This window comes from Poecilia reticulata, chromosome 6 (genome assembly GCF_904066995.2).
Source record: "Poecilia reticulata chromosome 6, P_reticulata-male-v2, whole genome shotgun sequence".
NCBI classification, from domain to species: domain Eukaryota; kingdom Metazoa; phylum Chordata; class Actinopteri; order Cyprinodontiformes; family Poeciliidae; genus Poecilia; species Poecilia reticulata.
Window position 1 is genome coordinate 25,951,754 of NC_088835.1, and position 24,731 is coordinate 25,976,484.

The window sequence follows — 24,731 nt, forward strand, 5'->3', positions numbered from 1 at the left end:
AAAAGTTACTTGTTAATTAGTTTGGTGCGACAGAATATTAGCACCACACTAAGAAAATTAAAAAAATTTTAATTTGAAAATAAAGTTGAAATAATACGAAAATAAAGTCAAAGTATTACAGGAATAAAGTAATAATTTTACAACTTTATTCTCGAAATATTATGACTTTATTCTCGTACGACTATTATTGTAATTGTATTACTTTAATCTAGAAATGGTATGACTTTAATCTCATATGACTTTACTCTAGTATAACTTTATTCTCGTAGCCATTTTGTTTTTTCTTTCTTAGTTTGGTCCTAATACTCCATCATAGTTTGGTTTTATTTGAAGTGTACCATAATATTTACACCAGAAACTGGTATGTTTGTGTGTTTTTGCAGTGCATCTTCAGACATCCATGTGTAGGTGACTGAGAGCAGGAAGTAGACACAGAGAAGGAACTTCTTAGCAGTTTTTCCGTCCACTAATGGCTGCCGTGTCTCTCGCAGACGATGTTCACTGTCTAATTATTCAGGAGTTTTGTCTCTGTGTCGTCCTGGTTAATAGGAGGAGACACGATGCTGTGCTGGTGGGTTTGTTGGAGCGCAGCTTCGCTCTGATGATTTTATTAGTGGGTTATAAGTTAACCGCTGCTGTAGCTAACAACAGGCAGTGACATTTCTGCCAGCCTGCATCAGGATTATAATAGCTTTTGGGTTTTTCATTATAGTTTAGTTTTATTTCATAATGGCGTCTTGCTTGCCTAACTTAGTTTGCTTTAATTAGACTGAAGAGTGTGTTTGCCAGTTTTATCTGTTATTGTTAAATATTTAGGGTTTTTTTGTAGCAGTGATTTTAGTTTTTTCATACTTTGGTTAATTTTTAATTCAAAAAAAGTCAAAGTATTGTCTTGTGATTATGTTTACATTGATTGGGTCTTGATACCATTTTCATTTATTGTTGAGCAAACTGACTCTGGCGTTTTCTCACTTCTTTTACTGTCATCATTTTCAGGACTAACGCCGCCAGGATGAGAATAGAGTACCGTAATTTGCCAACAGTTGATGTAAACTCCTTGTGTCAAGGGAAAAAAAAAAAATAATTTCACATCAGTTTGAAAGACAAAAAAAGAATAGATTCACAAACATAAAACCATGTATGTTTTAGTTAGTTTTATAAACACACGATGTAGTCCCAGTTAGATACAGGTATTCACAATTTATTACGTTTTTGTTTATTTCAGCTAACGAAAATGTTTTCTCAGTTTCAGTTTGTTTTTTATTTGGTTTAGTTAACTATAACAACATTTTATATAAAATTTCTAGTCTAAAACCACCATTAGCTGTTGTTATTCCACCTGAACTCCACAGTTCAGTTCTGACTCTGAAACTATCCATCTGGGTGGTGGCCCAGTTTGCAAAGAGGAGGGGCGTCCAAGAACTAGAATTTTCTTCTTCTTCTTCTTCTTTATTATTATTATTAAACTTTTTTTGGCCAGGAAAATACCACCAAATTAAAAAATATATATCCTGGCAGCAACACAGTTTGCAGAACATTCACAGCAAAACGGTAAAACTTAGCATCGTCATGAATATATTAGTTAGCTTCATTAGATTTCTTCTCAAGTTCAGTTTGGATTTAGGCATCGAAAGTAAAAGTAGGTTCTCACAATGAAGAGAATATCCTTTGGTGGACTTTCTGTTTATTTACAAAACAACTAAAGGAGCATTTCTGTCATGTACATATACTCAAACAACTGGACTAAAGTTCTGTGTAAATTAACAAAGTAGGCCTCAAAAACTTCACCTTGAATCTAAATTGAAAGTCTTCTGATCTATAAAAAAAAGTCCAACTAATTTTTACTTATTTGATCAACGTTAGGATCCTGCGGGTTTGCTATATGCTTACAAAGCCTGCTACATACTTTAAACTGCATCTGATTTTCTGTTGCTCTATTATTTTTCTTTCTGCAACTAGTAATATACATGCAAGATTCACTTTATAAAAATGATTTTATGCAGAAATATACCACCTTCCATCACATTTACATGTTAATACATTGTATTTTTCTTTTTTTTTTTTCAAATCTGTGAATTTAAGCCACAACAATGCCTTCTTCCCACTCTGCATCGCCTCTTTCTTTTTTCTTATGCATACAGATAACAGTAGAAACCCTCTAACCAGCAAGTACGGATGAGTGAATTCTTGAGCTTATATTTGGGTTCATCTCATGCCCTGAAGGATTTTCTGCTCCCAGTCACCCGGAAATAACCATTTTGGCAAGTGCACAAAAGACTGAATTAAGTTTCACAGGATGCTGGATGCTCATTTAGATGCATTGTATTAGTAAGAATGTGATGGTTTCTCCTTTTATGTTTCCGTGAACAAGTTAGGATGCAAAACATGTTCATTATATATTTTTGGACAAAATCATTCTTAGATAATAAGATTTCAGCCCCCTCAACTGAAATTTTATTATCTAAGTTTCGCCTCTTCTGAGCTGTTTTAGGGCGCCCCGTCACTTTAAATCCAAATAAGCTGCTTGTGGCCACGCCCCCAACTTAACATTTACACTCTGCTGCAAACAGATGCTGAACAGAGTCAACAGCAAAACACTTGACATATAGAGGTAAAACCAGCTGACCAGACGTCCTGGAACTCGGCTTGGGTTGCTAAGCTGGTTGCTAAGAAACGGGCTGTGCTTTGCTGGGGTTGCTAGGAGACGGGGAGAGCTTGCTGATTTGTGACATTACATTCAGAATATTTATTTTTCCAGACACCAAAAATCATGAACATATTGCCAAAAAACAGCAGAGTGGGTTTTTTCTTTTTTTAAGCGCTTGAGCTGTTTATAACTTTACTGCAATATTTGCTGGTCTATTTTGTATACAGTCACAAATGTCAATTTAAAATTTCACATATGTACACATTTAAAGAGCCTCAGTGAAAATGTGTTTATACATTCTTAACTCTTTGGTGCAAAAAAACTAATTGAAAATGAATTTATTCACTGCTTGTGTCTGTTTTTATAAGGTTGAGATGGAACAGCACTGAAAACGACTCTTTATGAGCCATTCAGACCAACACAAAAAAGACACAATCAAAACTCTCAGATATGACTTTATTACCCCTTGAAAATAACATCCAAATAGTTCGGATGTATCTTTTCTTTTTTTTCTTTTTTCCTTATTACGGTGATTTCTGTTTATGTCTTAGAACAGATGGAAAGAGATGGAAAGCCCATGTTTGGCCTGATTTCTTTTTGCATTTTGCACAGAGGTTTGTGGTGCATTTCTATCCTAAAAAAAAGATATAAAACTTCTGATATCTCACAAACGAGATGCATATAAAAACCTTAAGAAAACCTTACAGCATAGCAAAAAGTACAGCGGCCACTCTTATTCAGTTACGCTGCATTCTGATCAGCACATTATTGCAGGAGAACACAAAAGTTTAGCGAGGTAACGCAAAGGGAAATAAAAATCCTCCATGTCTCCTTAGGGGGCTCCAAACAGTAAAACCCAAATGGAAGTATAAAAATGTGCAAAATATGAATTTTGCCCTTTAAACACCTCAACTTATTAGAGAAATTTGAATTTTATCTCAGTTTAGTGACCTGGAATATGATTTACTTGTCTCATTTGCTTACATATATTTGGTATGTGAAGAAAATGAATTTCTGCTTTACTACTACATTCTGTCTGCATATGGAAATGTGTGACTGTTTGTTTCTAGAGCTGTCCCTGTAGATCAGTGGGTTTTTCCGGGTGTGCTCAGCTTCCATCTATCTGGCCCGGCTGCTTAAATCTGTCAGGTGAGAGTGAAGGAAGCACTTCTCAAACTCAGGTGACAAAGCGGCTCACTCCTCTAAGACCTCAAAGTCTAGACTAATCGACTTACTGTGGAGCTCTGAGGGGCACCAGTGTGTCAGTCTATTGACTGGAAAGCAACCGGCTCCGGCCTCTGTTTGCTGCTAATGACAGGTGCTGTGGGCCCGGTTCGCTGAAGAGCAGCAGCTGTGTACCGAATCTCCTGCTCAACAAACTCTGAGTCACTGCGATGCAGACTGACGCTCGCCGCCTGTCTCCATAACATTGAGTTCAGGTGTTGCAGCAAGTACATAAACAAATCTGGAGAAGGAACTCGTGAAATTTTGTAGAAGAATTTCAGTACGTGGAACAAATTAATAAACTAAATTAATAATTTAACTTTATAAAAATTGCTTTTTACGTATTTGGTAAACCTATCACCATGTTGTGACAGTATTATACGACAGATCATTTTGAATAAATTTGTCTTCCTCCATGCACTGCTGTTGCCGTCTGAGGAAAAACAACCAATCAGAGCCTGGAGGAGCGTCTTAGCGCTGTCAGTCATCCTTGTGAATGCGCTGCTAAATATGCTAATGGTGGAGAAACAACTCACCGCTCCAGGAAAACTGTTTATCCACCATCATCAGTGCTAACTAGCCTTAGCATTCCCGACGGGGAGAAGCTGTATGGTAACAGAGAGCATGATTGACAGCGCTAGGACCCGCCTCCCGCCACTGATTGGTTGTTTCTAGCACTGAGAGAAGGCAGAAAATATTTTCTTTTCTTTTTTTTACAGATAATCTGTCTGATATCATGCTGTCATGACATATTTTTATATAAAAACTACATACTGCGCCTTTAATGAATTAATTAAAAAGTTCCTCTTCTTTACTGTCATAATTTTGTTTTTTGGGGGGTTTTGGCTGCTGGTTTGGGATCGCTTTATTTGTGTTATTTATTCATCATAGTTTCTGCCACATCAATTCTTTCCTTGAGGTCTATTTTCATAATTTATTGTTGTGGTCCTGCATATGTGTTTATTTCATTTCTGGTCCGTTCATATTCTGTTCAGTCTCCTGTGTTCATTATTGCTCAAAAGGTCTTGCCATATAAATATATTCCTTATTGTTAGATTTTGTTTTTTGTGCATTTCTATTTAGTTTCTTTTGATTTGCGTTTTCCTTTCTTGGTTTATTGTTGCATTTTCTTTAGTTTCACTATTTATTTAGTCTGCCTCTCCTTTCTGCTGTATTTATGCTCAAAAGTATAAATATCACTCATGCCATTTACATCCACAGTCAGTAAAATATACACTAGATTTTTTTCAAGAGTGTATATTTTGTTTAAAACTGCATTTACTTTGTCTCAGATCTCCTTTTGTCAAACGTAGCTGTTTTGGATCATCGAGTAAATTGAAATATAGCATAAAGGTAACAGAAGCTGAACTTAAATTATGATTTTATTTGTTTAGAAAAAAAAACATATCCAAACCAATCTGGCTCAATGCAAAAAGTAATTTCCTCTTATGTTATAAATTCTGTAAATGTGATTAGCCACTTCTTTGTTGTTTCTTTGTTTCATGATGCACACTCAGGCCTGACAACTGCACATACATAGGACCTGTCTGACAACATGAAGTAGGCTGGAAGATCTCAAAAAGCAGCACATTAAGTCTCAAATTTAAAGAAATTCAAGAACGGATGAGAAAAAGCACAGACATCCATCAATCAGGAAAGGATTAGCGATCAATTTCAGATCAACGACTCCAGTCCAGGCGGTCACAGAGGAGCTGGGAGCATCTGAAGCGTTTCAGGCCTCATTTACCTGGGCTACAGTCAGTGATCATGATTTAACAGCAAGAGGCACAAATAGGGAAAAAAACACTGGTGACCAAAAGCTTGAGAAGAAACTGAAGAGAGTAAAAACTGAAATAAACACAGAGGGAACTAAACGGAAGAAATATATATATTTTTATAAACAGAAAACCCTGTAGAAATCCAACAAATCCATCATTCTTCAACTTAAAATTAATGAAATCTCACAATTTGATGAATTTTTGTTTATGTCGACATGTTCATTTTAAGCTCAAAATGAATTAAGTAAATCTTGGGAAACTAAAAAGTAAAGGCTAACGCAGCATGAAGTTGTGAAAGGTTTAGTAGCTTTGGTTTCAGTTTTGTCTTGCCAAATCGTAGGAAACTCACAGCTTCAGCAGTCTGCTCCTCTTCTGTGTCCGCCCTGCAGGGCCTGTATGTGTTTATAGATCTGCTTTTTTATTGTTTTCTTTTTTCCTCGGAGTTAGAAATTCACTAGCAAGAGGAGAACCATCTGCAAAGCAGCTGTTTGGTGTTTGTGAACGATGCCTAATCGCCTGTCCGTTTGAGGCAGTTGTCGCCATTGGCAGCATATATAAGGGTAGCGCAGTCGCCCCAGGAATAACACTTGTAAATGTCACTAATGTAAACTTGTAAAGTTTGATTGTGTAAACAGCAACTCCTAAGGTTAGCCTTCCGAAAGTATAAACAAAACGGAGGAAAGAAGAAGACGGGAGTAACGTAAAACAATCCGTGCAGGCCTCGATGTGTGGAAGCAACTGATAAAACGAGAGGACAGCTCAGATTTATAGCAGAAATGTTGCTGCTGTGAGGCAACGGTGACGACCACAACACCACCGAGCAGCGCTGGTGAAACAAACCTTAACATTAGCTTGACACGTGTGGAAATGCTCTAATATTTTATCAATCTGGTGATAATCTTGAAATGTGTGTGTATATATATATATATATATATATATATATATAATGTATACATGGGGTATGTGGAGAAAATACACCGAAATAGCTACTGAAACTGCAAATCTACAGCCCAGAGTTAACGATTTCAGCTTTATTTATTATGTTAGGAGGTTTTTCTGCTTTAATATAAATAGCATGTATCCATCATTAATTTCTGATAGCTAAGAAGCAGTTAGGGTATGTTTTCCTGGTGTTTTTTCAATAATATTTTTATTATTTTTGTGGTTCTCCCATTACAAAACCGAGTTGAAATGTTAAAAATAAAATCTTGATAATTAAGATGGCATGCTGAAACTGCTATGTTATGTCACAGGACTCTTCCTTGTTAAAGACGGCGCTAAAGAAGAAAGTCGCTCATTTCGTTCACAGATAATATTAAAAAGATCAAAAGTTTGACGTCATTATTTCCAAATGATTTTTCAGTTCTTGTTTACATAGAAGTGATTTCAATTGCGTTTCTCAAACGTTTCACTCTGGAGCCAATTGTCAAACTTTAGAGATCTGTCAATAAATGAGACCAAAACATGTTTAATTTAATTTATTTGATTAGAACAGTGCATGTTAATCAACATTACTACAATTCCTGGCCATGTAGATATGCAGGAATTGGCACATTAGCTAAATTACAAGAAAGCAGAAAAAACAAAAAAAATTTCTTTCAATGTGAAGGTTTAACAAAAACTACAGGTACGCGTGTGTCTGGTGAATTTTTGGTTAAAACGTGTTTGTTTTTTATTCAATGGGTAGAAAAACCTGAAGTATTACTCAAGTTAGAGTAGCGATACTACATAATAAAATTACTCAAGTAAAATTAAAAAGTACAGCATTGTAAAAATTATCCTAAAAGTAGATTAAAAAACAAACATTACTCAAGTAAATGTAATTGACTGAATGTAACTGATTTACAACACAACTCTTTCCTTTGGATTGGACCTTGCAAACACAACACAATATTTGCATTATTTTTGCTGTCATTGGTGTTGTGTAAAAACAAAATACAAATAGATATATAAATATGTCTTTTTTAAATTTCGTCATTTCAACTTGAATCTTGCAATGACTGCAACGCCAACACAAAAAACCCTTCTTCCTTAATTTCGTTTTTCTCCAACTGGCCCTCTATTCCCTCACACAGAGAGGACCAAGGTGCTCAGGGGGATCTCAGTTTCTAGCTACGCCCCTGTTGCAGCTTCCCCTGCTTCCGGGAACTATTGCATAACACCAAAGCGCCTCCGCTTCCTCCAAAGGAGAGGCGAGGTGTAATTTATTTAGGCAAACTTTGGGCTTCCCGAACAGATAGTACAGCATCTCTGAACGACTCCTAACAACCTCCCTCTCTTCCTCGCTCCTCCTCCTCCTCCCTTCTGACTACACTGTACACACACGCAGACACACGCGTGCACGCGCCTCCCCCCCTCCTCCACCTCCACGCGCGCGCGCGGACGCCTGGACGCTGCAGCGTTTTTAAGAGAGTGTTTCCAACCTTGGCTAGGAGGGAGGGAGGAGGCAGGAGGAAGGAGATAATGTCCAAATCCTGACCGTGTGCATTATTTTTTTATATAAATATATATAAAAATATATATTGCCAAAAAAAAAAAAAAAACACACCTCAACAGCACGCTGATAAATAACCAATCGAATGGATCGGCGGTCCGGTTGCGAGCGCTAGAGCCCGGCCAGCGTGTCATTGCAGACATGGGTCGCAGCGGTACGGCACCTTTCGCTCAGCTCCTTGGGGAGTGTTTTCACTGTCAGTCCTTCAGCGCTGGAAATGGCGTTGTGATGCTGAGCGCGGAAGACGCAGCGGAGGCGGATGCCAAGGAGGAATAGAGAAATATATGATCACCTGCGCTTTTCTTTGGGTTGGATTTTTAGTAGCGGTGGACAGTACCATGGTGAATTACCAGAAATACATTACTGTTATGCAGCTGGCTCTGGGGGTGACCGCTGTCAACAAAGAACATTGTCTTCCACCCAGGAAGCGAATGTGGTGAGTATGATGAATATTGGTGCGGATCAGGATGGTGATGATGATGATGATGATGATGTGATGCAGGTTTGGTTGGAGGGTAGGTGGAGTTGGCGGTGTTGTTCGCCTTCTTTACGTCTGTCAAAATACGGTGAGCCGAAAAAAAAGAAAAATGTAGCCGGCTCATTCCGTGGAGTGACATAATACTCGTATCAGGCACTGCAGCCAGCCTGCTGCACCGTGTTGCAACCATCACACCTACGCCGTGTGCTTATGCATGAGTGCTCTCCGTCAGTTTATAAAGTTGGATGTAGTAGGGGTGAAGCCATGGCCTCATTCATTGTTTCCTCTCCTCATAACTTCATGTGTCCAGCCCTCTTCCTGCTTCTCCCCTTCTCCTCTGTGACTGATTAATAAAAACTAAAGCATGAAACATCATCTTCTCATTTCTGTGTCAATAATAAACATCACTCTGCCTCCAGCATGTGTTTGTGTCCTGTCTGTCCACCACACCAGTGTCCTCATTACTCCACTTTTAATGCAGTCTCCACCTTTCACTTTGCTTCTGTGGCCTTGTCTGTTTGTTTACTTCGAGGCAGCTTTCCCCTCTTACTGCTCTTCTTCACTGTAAAGCGGATTGCCGCGACGTGTGTGACACCGGATCCCTAATTATAGCTGGATTACTACCTTGTTTGAAAGCAAAGACGGTTAATTAGGACTCAGCGGTGCCCTGATAGTGATTTACACAAAGATCTCTTAGACGTGGCTCCATTGTATGAGAAGCTTTACAGTTATCATCACATCTAAAACCCAAGCTCTCAATAGTGACTAGCTATTGGGTTTGGACTATCTTTAGTGGAAATTTTAGCATCAGCTTTTTACAAGATAAGTATCAGCTAACTAATGATCACGTTAATTTTGTGCCATGAATGTCCGCAAAGGCTGTTTGTGCCAGAATGCATTGATGAAAACCATTAATAAACTGTTCAAATATTAATAAATACATATAGATAAGATCTTAAAATTAATTAACAAGTTCCTTCCAGAATTTTGTGATTTTTGGGAGGACTTTTTGCAATTAAAATCACGGATTTTGAGATGCAAATGTAGACATACATGCAAGAAATTTTGTAATATCCGTGCTTATGTATGATGTTAAATGTGACTTTTTGTTACTCTATTGATCACAGACTATAACTTAACATCAAGTAAGGCTGAGGAAGAAGTGCCGTGAGAGTAAAATAAACTGCCACCTGCAGGTGGGAGTTAGCATCACTTAAACCCCAAAATTTGACTAATTTTGCGTAAAATTTTCAATAAACTCACAGTTATTCATTAGCATGAAAAACTGCAGGGATCTGTTGATTTTGCATGAATTTGTGCAAAACAAATGGAGGGATTGAAGGATGTAATTTGCCGATTTGAATCTAGAGGGCCACATAAAAAGTTGTGGTGGACCGAGTTTGGCCCCCAGGCCTTGAGTTTGACGCATGTAACTTAGAGCTAAAAAGCACAAGTAGTCAAAAAGATGGGAACCTCCAGTAAAAACTAAACCAGAATCCAGTACTTAATGTTCCTTTAATAACCCTTAAAAAGTGACTCAGGATTTTTGAGATGCGGTTTTGCTATGAGTTTATAAGCGTCTTGTTGCCTTTGTTGAGTTTAAATCCAGAACAAGTTGTCCAGGACGCAGAAACTGATCTGGATCTTTGAAACATCACAGCAGCATCACAAAAAAAGCAAAAAAAGCAATCAGAACATGGTCCATTAAGAGTAGCAGTTTGATTAAAAGTAAGGCAGTGAAGAAAAAAATAATTAAATGTCACTTACATTTCTATAATATTTTGGTTTTTGTATTTTTTGTTTTACATCAGAGTGATGGATAGGACAGGAAATATTTTACCTGCCCTGTTCATGTTTCACACAGGAAGATAATTGGTGGCGGACTGCCTCCATCCCTTAGTTCCCTTGTAACTCATCTCTGTTCTCTGTAATTCTCTTTGTTACCATCTAACACATCATGATGATGATTTAAAGGTTCATAAAGTAGATTTTGCATAAACCACTGAGGTTTTACAAGACCTCAGTAGTTTACTCTAACATTTGCCAAGACTGTTTTGATCTTGGCAAATGTTAGAGTAGCTCCTTTACTCTGGAAAATCATTGGTGGTGCATCCCTTCCTACTTCCATTTCCTGTAAAAATAACATCTTGTTAATTTGCACAACTGTTTTATACATGCAGTATGCTCCTCTGTTTAGACCCATTAGGCCTAAACAGTTACGTAATAGTTACTCAATCTTTGTAGTTAAGTACTTTCACCAGTTATGAAAAAAATAGTAACTCAAATGCTTAAATCTCACATTAAGGTGTTGCACTTTTAGCTTGTATCTCAGTTTTCATCAGGGATCTACAAACCATAGCTGCAGAGCCACAAGTAGCTTTGGCTTTGTGGATTACTTAATAAATTAAACGTTAAAACATTGCCCTGATTTTGTTTGTTTGTTTTCATTTTTCATTATTTAGTTTGGTGCCCCCATGAAATCACACAGACCCCGTCTTGGTACTTTTGGTCTAGAACTGCCACTGAATGTACTATTACTGATCTTCTGTTGACTGTAGCTGAACAATTCTCTGTAACGTTCTCCAGTTAGATATTATTTACTGGAGACACTTTTAGTAGATTTTAGAAAATGGCTTCAATTCATTGGTTGTCAGAGTGGATACAAAACGTCCTCCTGTAAGGATGAATGCTCAGTACAGAATGTCCCATATTTTTTTCTACCCAAAAAAGTCTAGTGTTGAACAACCAAACAAAAAAACAACAACAAAAAAACAGCGGTACAAAAGGCTAAGAGGACACATTACCTGACCCTGAAAGAAAATAATAATTTACTTCTTTGTAAATGCAAAGAAGTCGGTGACAACAACTTAAAGGGGACCGATCATGAAAATTCACAATTTGCATGTTTTTATGCTTCCATTTTGGTCACAACTGTTTCTAAAACTATCTTTGGCAATAAGATAATGTTTTATTGGTGTCTGGAAAATGAGGCATTTCAAAAACCTCTCGATTGTTAAAACACAATCAACAGGCGCTGCGCTGTTACCTAGCAACCCAAGCAGAGCTCCTGGACGTTTGGTCAGCTGGTTTTACCACTGTATGCGCTACAATGGCTGCTGGAAAAGACAAGTTGTTGTTGGCTTACCATCCAGAAACCACTTGTTGCATTCTTGTTGTTTGTGCAGTAGGCTCCACTTCTGCTTTTCAAAGATGTACAGTTTTATAATAGCACATCTGTTTCAGCCATTTTTAGGTAATGCGAACGCTGATTTGGGGGGCGCGGCCAGCAGCACCTTATTTTTATTTAAAGAGACAAGACGCCCTAAAACAGCTCATTCTGAAAGCAGCTCAAAATCGGCAGAACTCAGCAGATTAAGAATAATCTTGTGCAAAAAATGTAACGAACATGTTTCGTATAACCCATAGTTTTTCTAACCTGTTAAAGAAAAAACAATAGGTCGCCTTTAAGGATTCTTAAATGCTGTTAAAATGAGCATGTAAGATGTTTTGAGATTAGAGTCATGCAGGACAGCATAGAGCTGCACTGGTTCAGCTGATTAGCTGTTAGCTTCAGCTTCTTGGACCAACTAATCTGGATTCATACGATATGAAATGAACAGAGGTCTCTACAGCGGGTTGCATATCAGCCGCTTGCAGCCTTATAGCCAACTCTCATTTCAGATCAAACTCAACTTATCAATTTTATAGTTCAATTTGCCAAATTGCTCGACAACCAAGCTAACCCCAGGAGAACCATAACCTTATAATGTATTTTCTCGGCATTCAATTAAAAAGAATATGGAGACATTATCTATGAGAAGTTTCAAATACAATGTTTATTTTATTGTCTGTATAACTAAGTTTTAAACATTCAGGTTTCTTTTTGAATTTATATGGAATTTTTCCACTTTGTATATTTAAAAATTTCAGCCTGAGTAAAAATAGAACTGACAATTAAGCTTCAATCTTCAACCAAACATCCATTTTATTTTTAAACGGAAGAATTTGTAAACTATGAAAGATTAAAGGAGACGTATACATAATCAAACTAGAAATGTGTGAATAATTTAAGATTTATATATATTTTTCTAGGTTTAGTGTAAAAATGTTTTATGAATTCTGATCACCGTCTCCTTTAAAAAACTCAACGCTGTGATGGCACTGAAGTCAAAATGCTGCTGTAACCTCAGCAGGGGGTCAGAGGCTTATCACATGCAGCTTATTAGCTTTCAGTCTCCTTGGCTGATCATATTCTTTAGTCGTCGTCTTATTAGCCTAATTGCCCTTCGAGAAGAAGATGAGGGGTTTCACAGAAACTGGGGGCTCCTTTCATGTGTCAGCTCCTATTGTTGTTTTCAGCCTTCCATCTCCATAATCAAGCTTATTGTCAAAGAGGCTGTTTTGTTTCATCAGCAATGTGCTAATACAGAAAGGGCCAAGCTTGTTAAGTAGAAAACTTTTAATAGGTTGAGTGAAGAGCTGAGACCCTGGTCAGAGCTCTGGATACATGAAGATACATTTTGCATGAGGCTTTAAAAAAAACAGATCCTTAACTGGTGCTTTGTTTCATACTGTGTGTGGAGAAATGCATTACACATTTGTTAACGGGGGGATTATTCAGAATTCACATTTTGCAAGTTTTTGTACTTCTCTAAGAGCAGCTTCTAAATGCTTAAAACAACAACCAATTGTTTTTAAGCAGGTTCGTGTTTTCTGCTGTCTGGAAGAGGAGCAGCTTCAAAAATCTTCAGATTCAGCAACCCAGCCGGTAACCGAGCAACAGGGTTGCTAGGTGATGGGCAGAGTTCGGCCCATCACCTAGCAACCCAAACTGAGCTCCAGCATGTTTGGTCAGCTGGTTTTACCGCTCTAAGTGCTCTACAATGGCTGCTGGAAAAGACAAGTGTTTGGTTGTTGACTTAACCAATCAGAAACAACTTGCTACATTCTTGTTGGTTGTGCAGGACGCTCCGCTTTTGCTGTTCAAAGATGTACAGCTGTATAACTGCACATCCATTTGCAGCCATTTTCATGCTGCAGCCAGCAGGAACTTATTTAGATTTAAAGTGACACGTGTTGAGAATAAATAATTCTGTGTTTTCCTTCTATCTCTTTTAGCTAGTTGCTAAGCTAAAGCAAGAGGAAAGGACATGTTAGGAAATGTAAATGAGAGCTATGTGTAGAGGAAAGGACACGCTAGGGAACGCTCTCTTTGGGCGTAACTTTATAGATAGAGACTAACAAAGGAGATCAAAAACTCTTCTGGGGTGCCATTTTGTCTGTTACCTCCTGAAGGTGGCAGGTCATGATGGACCAGCTGTAGTTTGGTATTAATAAATGAAATTCATGAATTCATGAACTCGCTGACTCTTCTTTAACCTCTTACATCAGGAACTCAGCATAGAGAACGAATAATTCTCCACACAATACACTCTGAAAGGAGCTCTAAACAGGCAAAACTAAGTAGAATCTCATTATGTCAGAATGATTTTGTGCAAAAATGTAAAAAAATAACACGTGCTTTACAGCCCACAGACCAATCCTAACCTGTTCAAGGTTTTATACGGTGTCTAGTCGTGTCAGTCTGGTTTAATGTAAATACAGAGGCTTTATATTTCACCCCTTCACCATTTTGTACTTTCCTTGTTTTCAGTCCGCTACAGGACATTTTGCACCGATAGTCGTTTCTTTTCTACACTGGGGAACATTTTGTTCCCTAATGTTCCTCATTTACCTGCTTTGATAAGCAATAATTTTAAATAATTTTCTATAATCTAGAAAATTATAAACTGGCTGTGGGCTACTTGTAGTTATATAGATTCAATCTGGGAGCTTAGTTTCTTATTTCACCTGTCAACTGGCAATCAGTGGAACTAATGTACATTTAAATCTACATACATTTTTTGCTGACATTTTTTCCCACCCTAAATTTATGAAAACATATAATTAAGCTTAAGAAATGAAAATAGGAAGGAGTAAAAATGGCAAAGTGTGATCAGAAATGTTTGAAAGGTGGAATTCACCCAGAACCATACTAATTGTGACAAACTAACTACCAAACTGTTGCTAAATACTGCAAATTGAACATTTTTTCTTTGATTTATCACAATGGAGTTCATCAGAACGGACGGTTCTTCTCACTCGGCCAGAGTAAGATCCAAACTTTTTAATCAAAAATCTGCTTTTTCTTTCCTGTAAAAACCTTTCACATGCCGAGTGAGAGAGCAGCTGAAACATTATTGCTCTTAACTCACCAGTCCTCACACGATACAAGTAAATTTGGCAAAAAACCCAGAGGGAGTGCAATGACATGAATGTGCTGTGATGTTGACTTGTACACCGAGGTCATGTGTGATTGGTGTGGATTTCCAGTGGTCAGCGGGTAGAGAGGCCCTGTAACTGAGGCACAGCCTGGGGGCAAACAAACGGTCGACTATAAACTGGCGTCTGCATCAAACGCAGCATAAACTCACACTTTGTAACAGTTTGTAGAGAACAAAACTGATAAAAACATCTAAATATCTGAAGAAATCCTCCTTTATCTTTTCTCTGCAAGAAATTAAAAACTAGAATTTTAAATTTTTCCCCAGAAGGATCCTGATTGGTTTTAGAGTGCAGTAAAACCAAAAGATATCAGTCAGGGGTGTCCAAAGTGTAGCACAGGGACCATTTGTGGTTTTTGGATTTAATTTTGTGTGGCCCCTGACCACTGCTCAAGAATGGCACAAATTTGGCCATCTTTGGATTTGGATTTTCTGTGGCGAGTTTATATCTACTTAGAAGGAAAATGTTAAATACAACATAAATAATTTTTTTTTAGTTAGTCTTTTATTTTAATATTTTACTCTAAAATAGACTTTGGCACATCCATCCATTACATTTAGCTAAGCAAAGGAAAGGTTAGAAGAAAATATTACTTACTTACAGGCAAACATAAAATATTATTTTACTTATTGCTGTGCAGGAATTTTTAAATTGTGAAAAACAGGAAGAATTTGACCCCTGAACACTTTCAGCTATGGCATTTTGGCCCTCAGTGCAAGATGTTTGGACACACCCCTGATAATAGGTGTTTTCACTGGAAGCTGTTGGCACAGATGTGGATGAAGGCAATGAGTTAATTACCTGTAAGGTTGATTACTTGATGTGAAACAGGTGAGTCTGATTATCTGTAAAGTTGTAAGTTAAAGACAGCTGAAGGGATAGAGTGGGGAATGATAAAATGAATACCAGAACACAGGAACAAGTCAGCGTAGCATCTAAACACTAAAGTCGCCCTGAATACCAAATATAACAAATGCAAAATTTATTAGGATTACAGAAACTAACCTGCATAAGGTAGTGGCAAAGTAATGGATAAATTAAGCACATTTTTGTCACTTCTTTGTATTTTATCGCTTTCTTTTGAACAATGACTTACACAAGTCAAAATCAACGCATTTGGTTTTAAAATAATTTTTTCATCTCTCACCATCTCCCTTTTACAGATGAGTAAAGACCCCATGTATGACATCCCAATTGCATCATTCAGGCATATTTTTGTGTGCATGTAAGACACGAATGGAGAAAAAAGACAGCTTCCTCCTTTTTTAGATGCTATTTATTCAATTTTAATTGACTGCAGGGATAACTCTGCTTCATGTCTGGTCAAATGGTCCCAGCAGCTTCTCGCGCTGCCGCCCTCACAGTGTGTGGCGTTGAGATTACGCACTGCTCTGCCTGAACACTTGCACCTTTCACCCACCGGGTTTTATGTGTGTGCCACGTGCGGCGCTCATTAGAGGCAGAGCGGCTCTGCTTGCCTTTGATAAAGGCAGAGTAGCGGCAGCAGCTCTCTAAATTAGGCATGCTCTTTCCAAACAGATGTTCCTCTCGCCTGCAGTCTTAAAAAGCCATTCCCTTTTCTTTTTTTTCTTTTTTTTTTGCACACAGCCCGAGAGTTGCTTTAACCTAACTTAATGAACTTTACACTCTGTTGCAAGCCTGCGAGGGGATTACAACAAGTCTATTTTGCTTTTGTTATGTTTTTCAGATGCACTTTTCCTCCTAAATAATTATTGTGCTGCCCTTCTGCTTTATTTCTCTTTTCGTGTTTTAGTGTTTATGCTGCAGAAAAGCCCTCCGGATTGCTCCCCCCTGTTAAATGTGGTACTGGCAGCGGCCAAGTTGGGAGGAATGAAGCATAACATTGCGTATCGAGCTGCTGATTAAGCAGCAGCCATAATTGCTTGAGCTAATCTTAGCTGATAGCTCCGCTAAGACAGCCTGAGGGACAGCATAAAGTCCTGCAACTGATCAATGTGTTCCCTGCCCTCCCTTTGTGTTGGCGCCGGGCTTCTGCTCAGCCTTATCGGTGAGCAACCTTATTAAACTCTGTTGTGGTAATCTGGCCATCAGGTTTCTGCATTGATCTCATTTCATTAGCTTCTCAGGTGGTTTTCCTTTGTTCACACGTAGCCGCTCTTTGTTCGTCTCACGTCCAGCAGGTTGATTTCACAACAGACACGCTCTAACAGGAGAGAAAATGAAGTTGGTGGTTAGCATCAATCCAGCCGCTTTGCCCCACTGTTACCGACGGCAACAGAAAAACAGGTGCCAACTGAAGCAAACTTCATCTTCAACATAAATGACAATAAATACATATATAAATATTACTTTAAGAGACAATCATACAATTGATAACTGAAGCATTACTTTGTAGCAAAGAGAGAAAATGAAGTTGGTGGTTAACATCAGTTCAGCAGCTTCTGCCTTCATATATTAAATAAAATACTATAAATAACCCTAAACAAACTACAGAGCAATGGTTCCCAATGAGCAGGTAACAGTTGTGCTTAAAATGCATAATCAATCAAGTTTATTTGTGTAGCATATTTTAGCAATAAAGTGCCTTACATCATAAAAATACAAACACATAAAAGACACCATAGAAATCCAGTAACAAGCTTTACATTTTGATGAATGCCATCATAAAAATGATCAATACTCATCAAATATGTTGGTCAGTGTTTAATTTATTACAGCTCAAAGGCAACTCTTAAACAAATAACAGTTAAAAAAAAAAAAAGCAAAATTACAAATGAAACCCTTTGTGTGATTAAATGTGTCTAAAATATATACTAAAATATAATGTAAAAAACCAGAGTACAGTTATGGACGGCAACAGAAAGAAAAGAAGGGGACAAACTGTCAGTTACTGGTTGCTACGGTAACCACCAACTGCCAAGAGCAGTTATATAGCGAGTAAACATCAGGAGAAAACGACTTTAAGACAGAACAAAATGTATTTGGAGAACAAATAAACCAATTTTGACAAACTTCACAACTGTAATACTGTTAAAATAAAACCCGGTTACACGTACATAATGCTAAAAGGCGAGCTTTTACATCTGGGAGGAAAAACAGAGTGTTGTTTTGGTATGAGACCACCCATGGAGCGATCAAGATGCTCAGGAAAACCAGGCAGCAGATTAAGGGCTGAGGCTGCGTGTAGGGCCGTCGCAGACAAGACTAATTTATTCCCAGCATTAACACTGGTCTGACATGAGCTTAAAAGTGTGCAGACCTGGAAGCTGTTCAGTCGGTTTCATGAAAGCAGTACTTTTAACATATACATTATTCTGCTTTCTTTGTGAATGTCAAGAGATAAGAATAAAGAGATTGAAAGCAAAGACTTGCAAAAGACACAAACCATCTCTGTTAAACCAAACAAATGGAACAGGAAATAATTAAACTAGTCCGTTTTCATTTTTTAGACGTAGTCCAGCTATACTCCTGTATTTACATCAGTGTGTTTGAATGGGTTTTGTGGTTCTCCACAGGGCAAGGAAGGCGGCAAACATGTGGGAGAAGGTATATAGATAGTATCAATTATGATCTATTATACAACTTTCATATTTTGCTCATTTTTATTCTTCCATTTGCGTCTCTAGTCCCTTTAAAACCAGCCCAAATACACCCAGTTGTTCTTTGGGAGTAAGTTCATGTTTTTTGACGTCTGGAAAGTGACCCGTTTCAAAACTCTGCTTGTTGTTGAGTCACATTCCAGGGGCACTGCACTGTTTCCATAGCAACCCCAGAAGAGCCCACTCCGTCACCTAGCAACCAGAACTCCAGCTTGTTTGCTCAGCTGCTGTATAATGGCTGCTGGAAAAGACAAGTGTTTTGTTGTTAACTTACCATTTAGAAACAACTTGTTGCATTTGTGTGAATTTCAAAGATGTACGGTTGTATAATTGTGCATCTGTTAGCAGCCATCTTCACTTGCGAGTGCAAACTTTGAGTTAGGGGGTGTGGGGTTGAAGTGAGCTAAAATATTTCAGAATAGGCAAAAATCTCATTATCTAAGAATGATTTTGTTCAGAAAATGTAAGGAAGTGAGGGCACTGTGGTGGCGCAGGGGTTAAGTCACAGGTTCGATTCCCAGCCTGGTGACCTTTGCCGCATGTCTTCCGCTTTCTCTCATCACCCACTTTTCTGTCAATTCACTATCAAATGAAGACTACCAGAGCCAATAAAACCTTTAAAAAAAGAAAATGTAAGGAACGTATTTTGTATAGCATGTGGTGGAAACATTCCCTGAACACACATCATCCCCACAGTGAAACGGGTTCCAGAATGCAAGAACAGAGAATCTGGTCAGAGTCGATGGGAAGATGGATGAACTGTAAAAGAGGGCAATCCTATAAGAAATCTTGCAAAAAGGCTGAAAAATAACTTGGACTGATTCACATTTCACCCAGACATCAGCCCTGAACGTACTGGCAGAGCTGCAATGGACTGGTGTAGATAAAAGCATATTTATGTGTGAAAATGTCCCAGTCATTGTCCAGATATAATTGAAAATCTGTGACAAAACTTCAAACTTAATGTCCACAGATACTGACAATAAAATCTCACTGAGATTGATCTATTTTGTAAAAGTGAGCAGACATTTCAATCTCTCGATGTGCAAATTTATAGATATTCCACAATAGATTTGCAGCAGCAGTTGCAGCAAAAAGTAGCTTCTACATTAATTTCCTCAAGTGGGCTCAATACAAATGTATTATACATCATTTGGGATGTGTACATTTTGTGTTGGTCAACAAACTAAAATCCCAATTAAATACATTTAGGTTTATGGTTATAGTCTGAAGTTATATGAAAAAGTTCAAGGTGCATTTTGTGAAGCACCATATTTGTACAACGCTTAGCTAATAGTCTGCTGACTGCAGATTAAAGAGATAGTGTGGATTTTTTTTTAAATCGGTTTTATGGGTTAATAATAAACAATCAGTATCTTTAGTCTCAGTTTATAGTGGACCCCAATAAAACTACAAAAGCTGTGCAACCACAAAACTTCACATTAGTGTTTTTAATCAATGTTGTATTGCCTCTTTTATACCTTTACTTTGTGTTTGAGCAAAGTAAAATGTATTTTATTATCCTAACTGTTGTTCTGTAAGACATTTATGCCTTTGAATAATTTAACATACATAAACACAAATGGGAAGTGGCAAAGTCAAAGCATGCAGTTTTTGCTTTTGTAATGCTCAGATTTTCTTTCATTTGCTGGAAGTTGGGAACTTAGAGTCAGAACTCTAAGTTGATTCCCAAAAGTTTATTTCTACTTTTGATTGGATTTGATGAAGACAGTTGCATACATAAATCTGTATAATCTCTGCTTTTAAAATGTTCCTTTATTGTTTGAAAATTTTAATTATAGAGAAATACATTTTCATTGGATCTACGGCTAATAGTAGCTCTGCAACACTCCTAGAAAAAACATATTTAGATACAGAAATGTATAAGGGCTGCAACTAACCATTATTTTTGTTATAGATTAATTGATTAATTGAATAAAAGAATCAACCAGTTCTGTAGATGTTTGCTCAAACCTTTTTTAAACAGTATCAGAAATGCATTAGATATTCAAATAAATACTTTAATTCCTTTTTTGTAGAAGAAAAGAAACGCTTGATCATTTGTAGAAAAGGGCGACAAGCTCAGCCATTTTTCATTGAGTTAAGATCAATACAGTGTAGGGCTGATCTGTTGATTATTTTTTGGATTAATGGATTAATAATTGGACTGGAAAAGGTGCTAATAGGAAATTTGATTTACAGAATTTAAACTAGCTAAAAATATCTCTTCAGGAGTTCTGGGTAGAAAATATTTACAGACAAAGGTTATTTTTTTAATCTTCAATGCAAAATGTATGTAGTTTTGTACAACTTTGGCTTCATTGCTGCTCTGAATGTTTTTGTTTTTTTTGAGTCTGTACACTCTAGTTAACAGTTAATCAATTACTAAATTAGTTGAAGATTATTTCAATAATTGTTTCAGCCATAAAATGCCACAGATTTCCATTAAGTTGTGTTAAATTTTCTTTCTCAGTCTTTGTCCCAAACTTCTGTCCCTTCCTGCCATTATGGCCTCTAAATGACACAATTTGGAAGCAAATGCATTTCATCCAAGAAAGCCTAAGCCTATAAATAATTTAAGTGAAGAAGTCATATTTCTATTTCATTTCAGCGTCACAAATCTCCAGCGAGGCGCATCATACCTGCAGATTTGTTAGAGAGGATGAAATCATTCAGTGCACACGTTATATCTGAGTCGGCAGCGTTGCTGGCAGTATGATGTGTTGTGCCTTTGAGGTGTTTTGGCTGAAATCCACCTCAGAATCAACATCCAAGAAACCGGTCTGTGAATGCGCAGGACTGCAGCAGCTTTGTAATACAGTCCAAGCAGATTTTCTCATTAGTCATGTTTGCTGAATTGTTTATGAGAACCATCTGAGGTCAGCTGTAATTGACCGAACGTATTGTTGAAGGCTTTTACTCTGCATTTCTAGCCAGTAAGCACCTCTATCTGCCTCAGGCAACTATTGAATTAATGCAGATAGAAAAGTGGAGGGTGCTTTTCTCTTTCTCCCCCATTACTGTTCATCTTTTCCTCCCATAATGTTTCATATGTTCAGACCTCTGCTGAACATATAAACAGTAATGTTCATATGTTCAGCAGTGAAGAACATATGAAGTGAAGAAGTCCTATTTCATTTCAGTGAAATAGAAATATGACTGAAATGTCACAAATCTCGACATTTCAGTGAGATTTGTGAATCTCACTGATTCACAAATCTCCTTTTATAATATATATCAGCATATAAAAGGATATCTGTTAGCCTAGGTAATGCTAATTTATTATGTGGTTGGATAAGAGCCAACTACAGCTCCAAATGAACACAATGAACTCTACCAGCAATCAATTTGTTCGTAAACTAAAAATGGTTCCTTTTTCTGATAAGAATCAAAGTGTTAGTTTAATCTCCAGCTCGTCATAGTAGCAGTTTCTCATTTCTTACAACAAATTGTAAAATCCTATTGGACTTGCTTATGTCACACTATTTCAAATTAAATGTATTTGTGTTGAAGCTAATACTCCTCATGTCATTGCCTTAGTCTTTGCATGCACTAAAGCAATGACATGTCAAGATAGTTCTCAAAATCTAAAGGTGAGTTTTTCCAGCGCCACATTTCACTATTATCAGACTTGGGTAGTAATTAGTTACATTTACTTAATTACTTTTACTTGAGTAACTTTTTTGAAAAAATTTACTTTTAGTTTGTGTATTTTTACTGAATGAAAATTAAACATGTTTAAACCAAAAATTCACCAGACAACCTGGGGTTTTTATTAAAGTTTCAGAGGTTTTATATTCAATTTCTTTTGCCTGATTTTGTTATTTTTTGCTACTTATATGAATTATTGTTATTTTCCTCCTGAAAATGCCACAATTTCCACTTTACTTTATATTTTGGTCCATCTAATTGCGTACTTTTTAAATATTATATGATTTATATTTTGATCAGTTAACCGCTACTTGAGCAGACTTTTTACCAAATACCTTTTTACTCTTATTTGAGTCATTTTTGTTTTACTTTTAGTAAAATTTTTGGGTACACTACCCACCTCTGACTGCAATATGATATAATTTCTTACTGTTAATATCTTGAGATGGTATGTACATCAGGGACAAGGTAAAATGTTTGACATTTTATGTCTTTAAATGTCTCTCAGACACCTGACTGGTGAGCACAAAACACTAATTTAACAAAAATTTGTCCAATGATTAACTTGTAAAGTGTCTGCCAACCTTTATTTTAATTACACAGGTCAGTAAGTCACTGAGCCATTAATAATACTCATTACACTGAAACAATCCAAGCAAATCGTGTTAAGATAAATTACCTTCCTGCTCAAATTAAATCTTTAAACACTATATGCAAAACAAGTTACAAAAAAAATCTTTAATTTTCTCAATACGTTTTCCGTGCCATTCAGGAAAAATAAATACGTTTGGTAATCCTAACTAACCAAGAAAAGTTTAGTCTGATTTATCTTCAGACAGTGAGAAAAAAATGTGTCTTTAAACATATGGACAAGAGATACATATGTATGTATTTATTTTATAGTATTTAAAGTATTTTAAAAACCCGTCAGTTTTTTTTTCTGTTATTTATAGATGTGTGTCACTTTTTCAGAATGCAGCTGTCCTGCTTAGCTGTACTTTAATGTAAAAAGTGTTTTGTTGCTCCTGTGGGAAGTAATTCTGCAGCATAAATTCATGCAGACTCTGGCAAAAAAAAATAAATGTATGAATATATTTCAGTTTGCTTTAATGATCTGGTCCGTTTATCAAAAGTAGCAGGAAGACCTATTGCTGTGCATGTCAGTTCCTCAAAGCCTGACTCTGTGTATCCCTTGTGGGCTGGGCAGACCTTGGGATCTCCCAGAATGTTCTGGAATCTTTCACCAGGGACGGGAATGTCCGTGTTCTCTCCTGGACCTGTTCGCTTAGCCAGTGTTTCCCAGTCCTGGTCCTCAGGCACAGAGTCCTGCGTAGTTAAGATGTTTTGCTGCTTTAGCATTCCTGACTTCATTTGATAGACGGTTAATATTGAACTGCAATCATTTGAATCAGGTGTGTTGAAACATGTGAAACATGGAGGAAAAACACTGGAAAACATTAGACAAGTAGAAATGGATGGATGGATGGATGGATGGATGGATGGATGGATGGATGGATGGATGGATGGATGGATGGATGGATGGATGGATGGATGGATGGATGGATGGATGGATGGATGGATGGATGGATGGATGGATGGATAGCTGGTTGGTTGGGTGACAAGACAGCAGGACGGATGGTTGGTAGGATGGACGATTGGTTGGTTGATTGGATGAATGGGTGGGTGGGGGATGGATGAAAGGATGATGGATAGCAGGATGGATGGATGTCCATCCTGCTATACTATCCATCCTATGTTTGGATGGATAGTATGAATGTTCTATCCATCCAAACATTCCTACGAATGTTTGGATGGATGGACAGTTGGCAAGATGGATGGATGAATGGATGTTTGGATGGATGAATGTTTGGGTAAATGGTTGGTTGGGTAGATGGGTGGATGGTTGGTTGGTTGATTGGTGGGTTGGATAGATGGCTGGACAGATGGACGGACCGACTGGATGTGATTTTTTTTTTTACTGGACATTGTTCTTCATGTGCCTCACTGCTCGCTTTTGGCTCTCTGCGCCCGCAGTACCACGCGTTCTGTGTTCCTGACCGTGTCTTTTCCTGACCTCAGGCATCACCCCAGCCCGACTGCCGGCTCCGTTACAGCAGCCTCCTCCGCGAGCACCGTTCAGGGTAAGCCATCACTCCGCCGCATCAAGGGCCGCATCCACCGGAGCAAGAGCCTGGACAGCATCGACCTCCTCGATTCCAACGTGAGTAAACTGACTGACACGTCGACATTATCTATTAATGAACTATATCGATCGCCTCCAGGCGCTCTAATGTATGACCAAAATGTACAGACCTGCAGACAAAGATTAAATTAATTTCTCACGGCTGGAGGCGCTCAGTGCTGACACAGCCATCTTGAAATAATACGCCACCTAAACAAAGTTGCACAAATCTTAACCCTGTCATTGGGTCACAAAGAAAGCACAACTATTAACTGTTATTTTTTGCAAATGATGTATATACTTATATAGCTGGATGTTGCGAAAGCTTTTGATGGGTTTGTTTTGTGGTTTTGTTGGAACAAATGCTATGAG

General features: G+C 37.6%; 1 protein-coding gene across 10 annotated transcripts in view; it reads left to right on the plus strand.

The window, feature by feature from the left end:
- tjp1b (tight junction protein 1b) overlaps positions 1-24,731 on the plus strand; it is a 107,183-nt gene that overhangs the window by 9,091 nt on the left and 73,361 nt on the right. For 8 of the 10 annotated variants that reach the window (XM_081608265.1, XM_008412003.2, XM_008411994.2 and 5 more), the window contains exon 3: positions 24,257-24,398. In XM_081608265.1, the coding sequence (XP_081464391.1) occupies positions 24,257-24,398 (142 nt within the window). Of the gene's footprint in view, positions 1-8,036; positions 8,580-24,256; positions 24,399-24,731 lie in introns of those variants that run through there. The other 2 variants (XM_008412000.3, XM_081608264.1) reach the window with 1 other exon arrangement.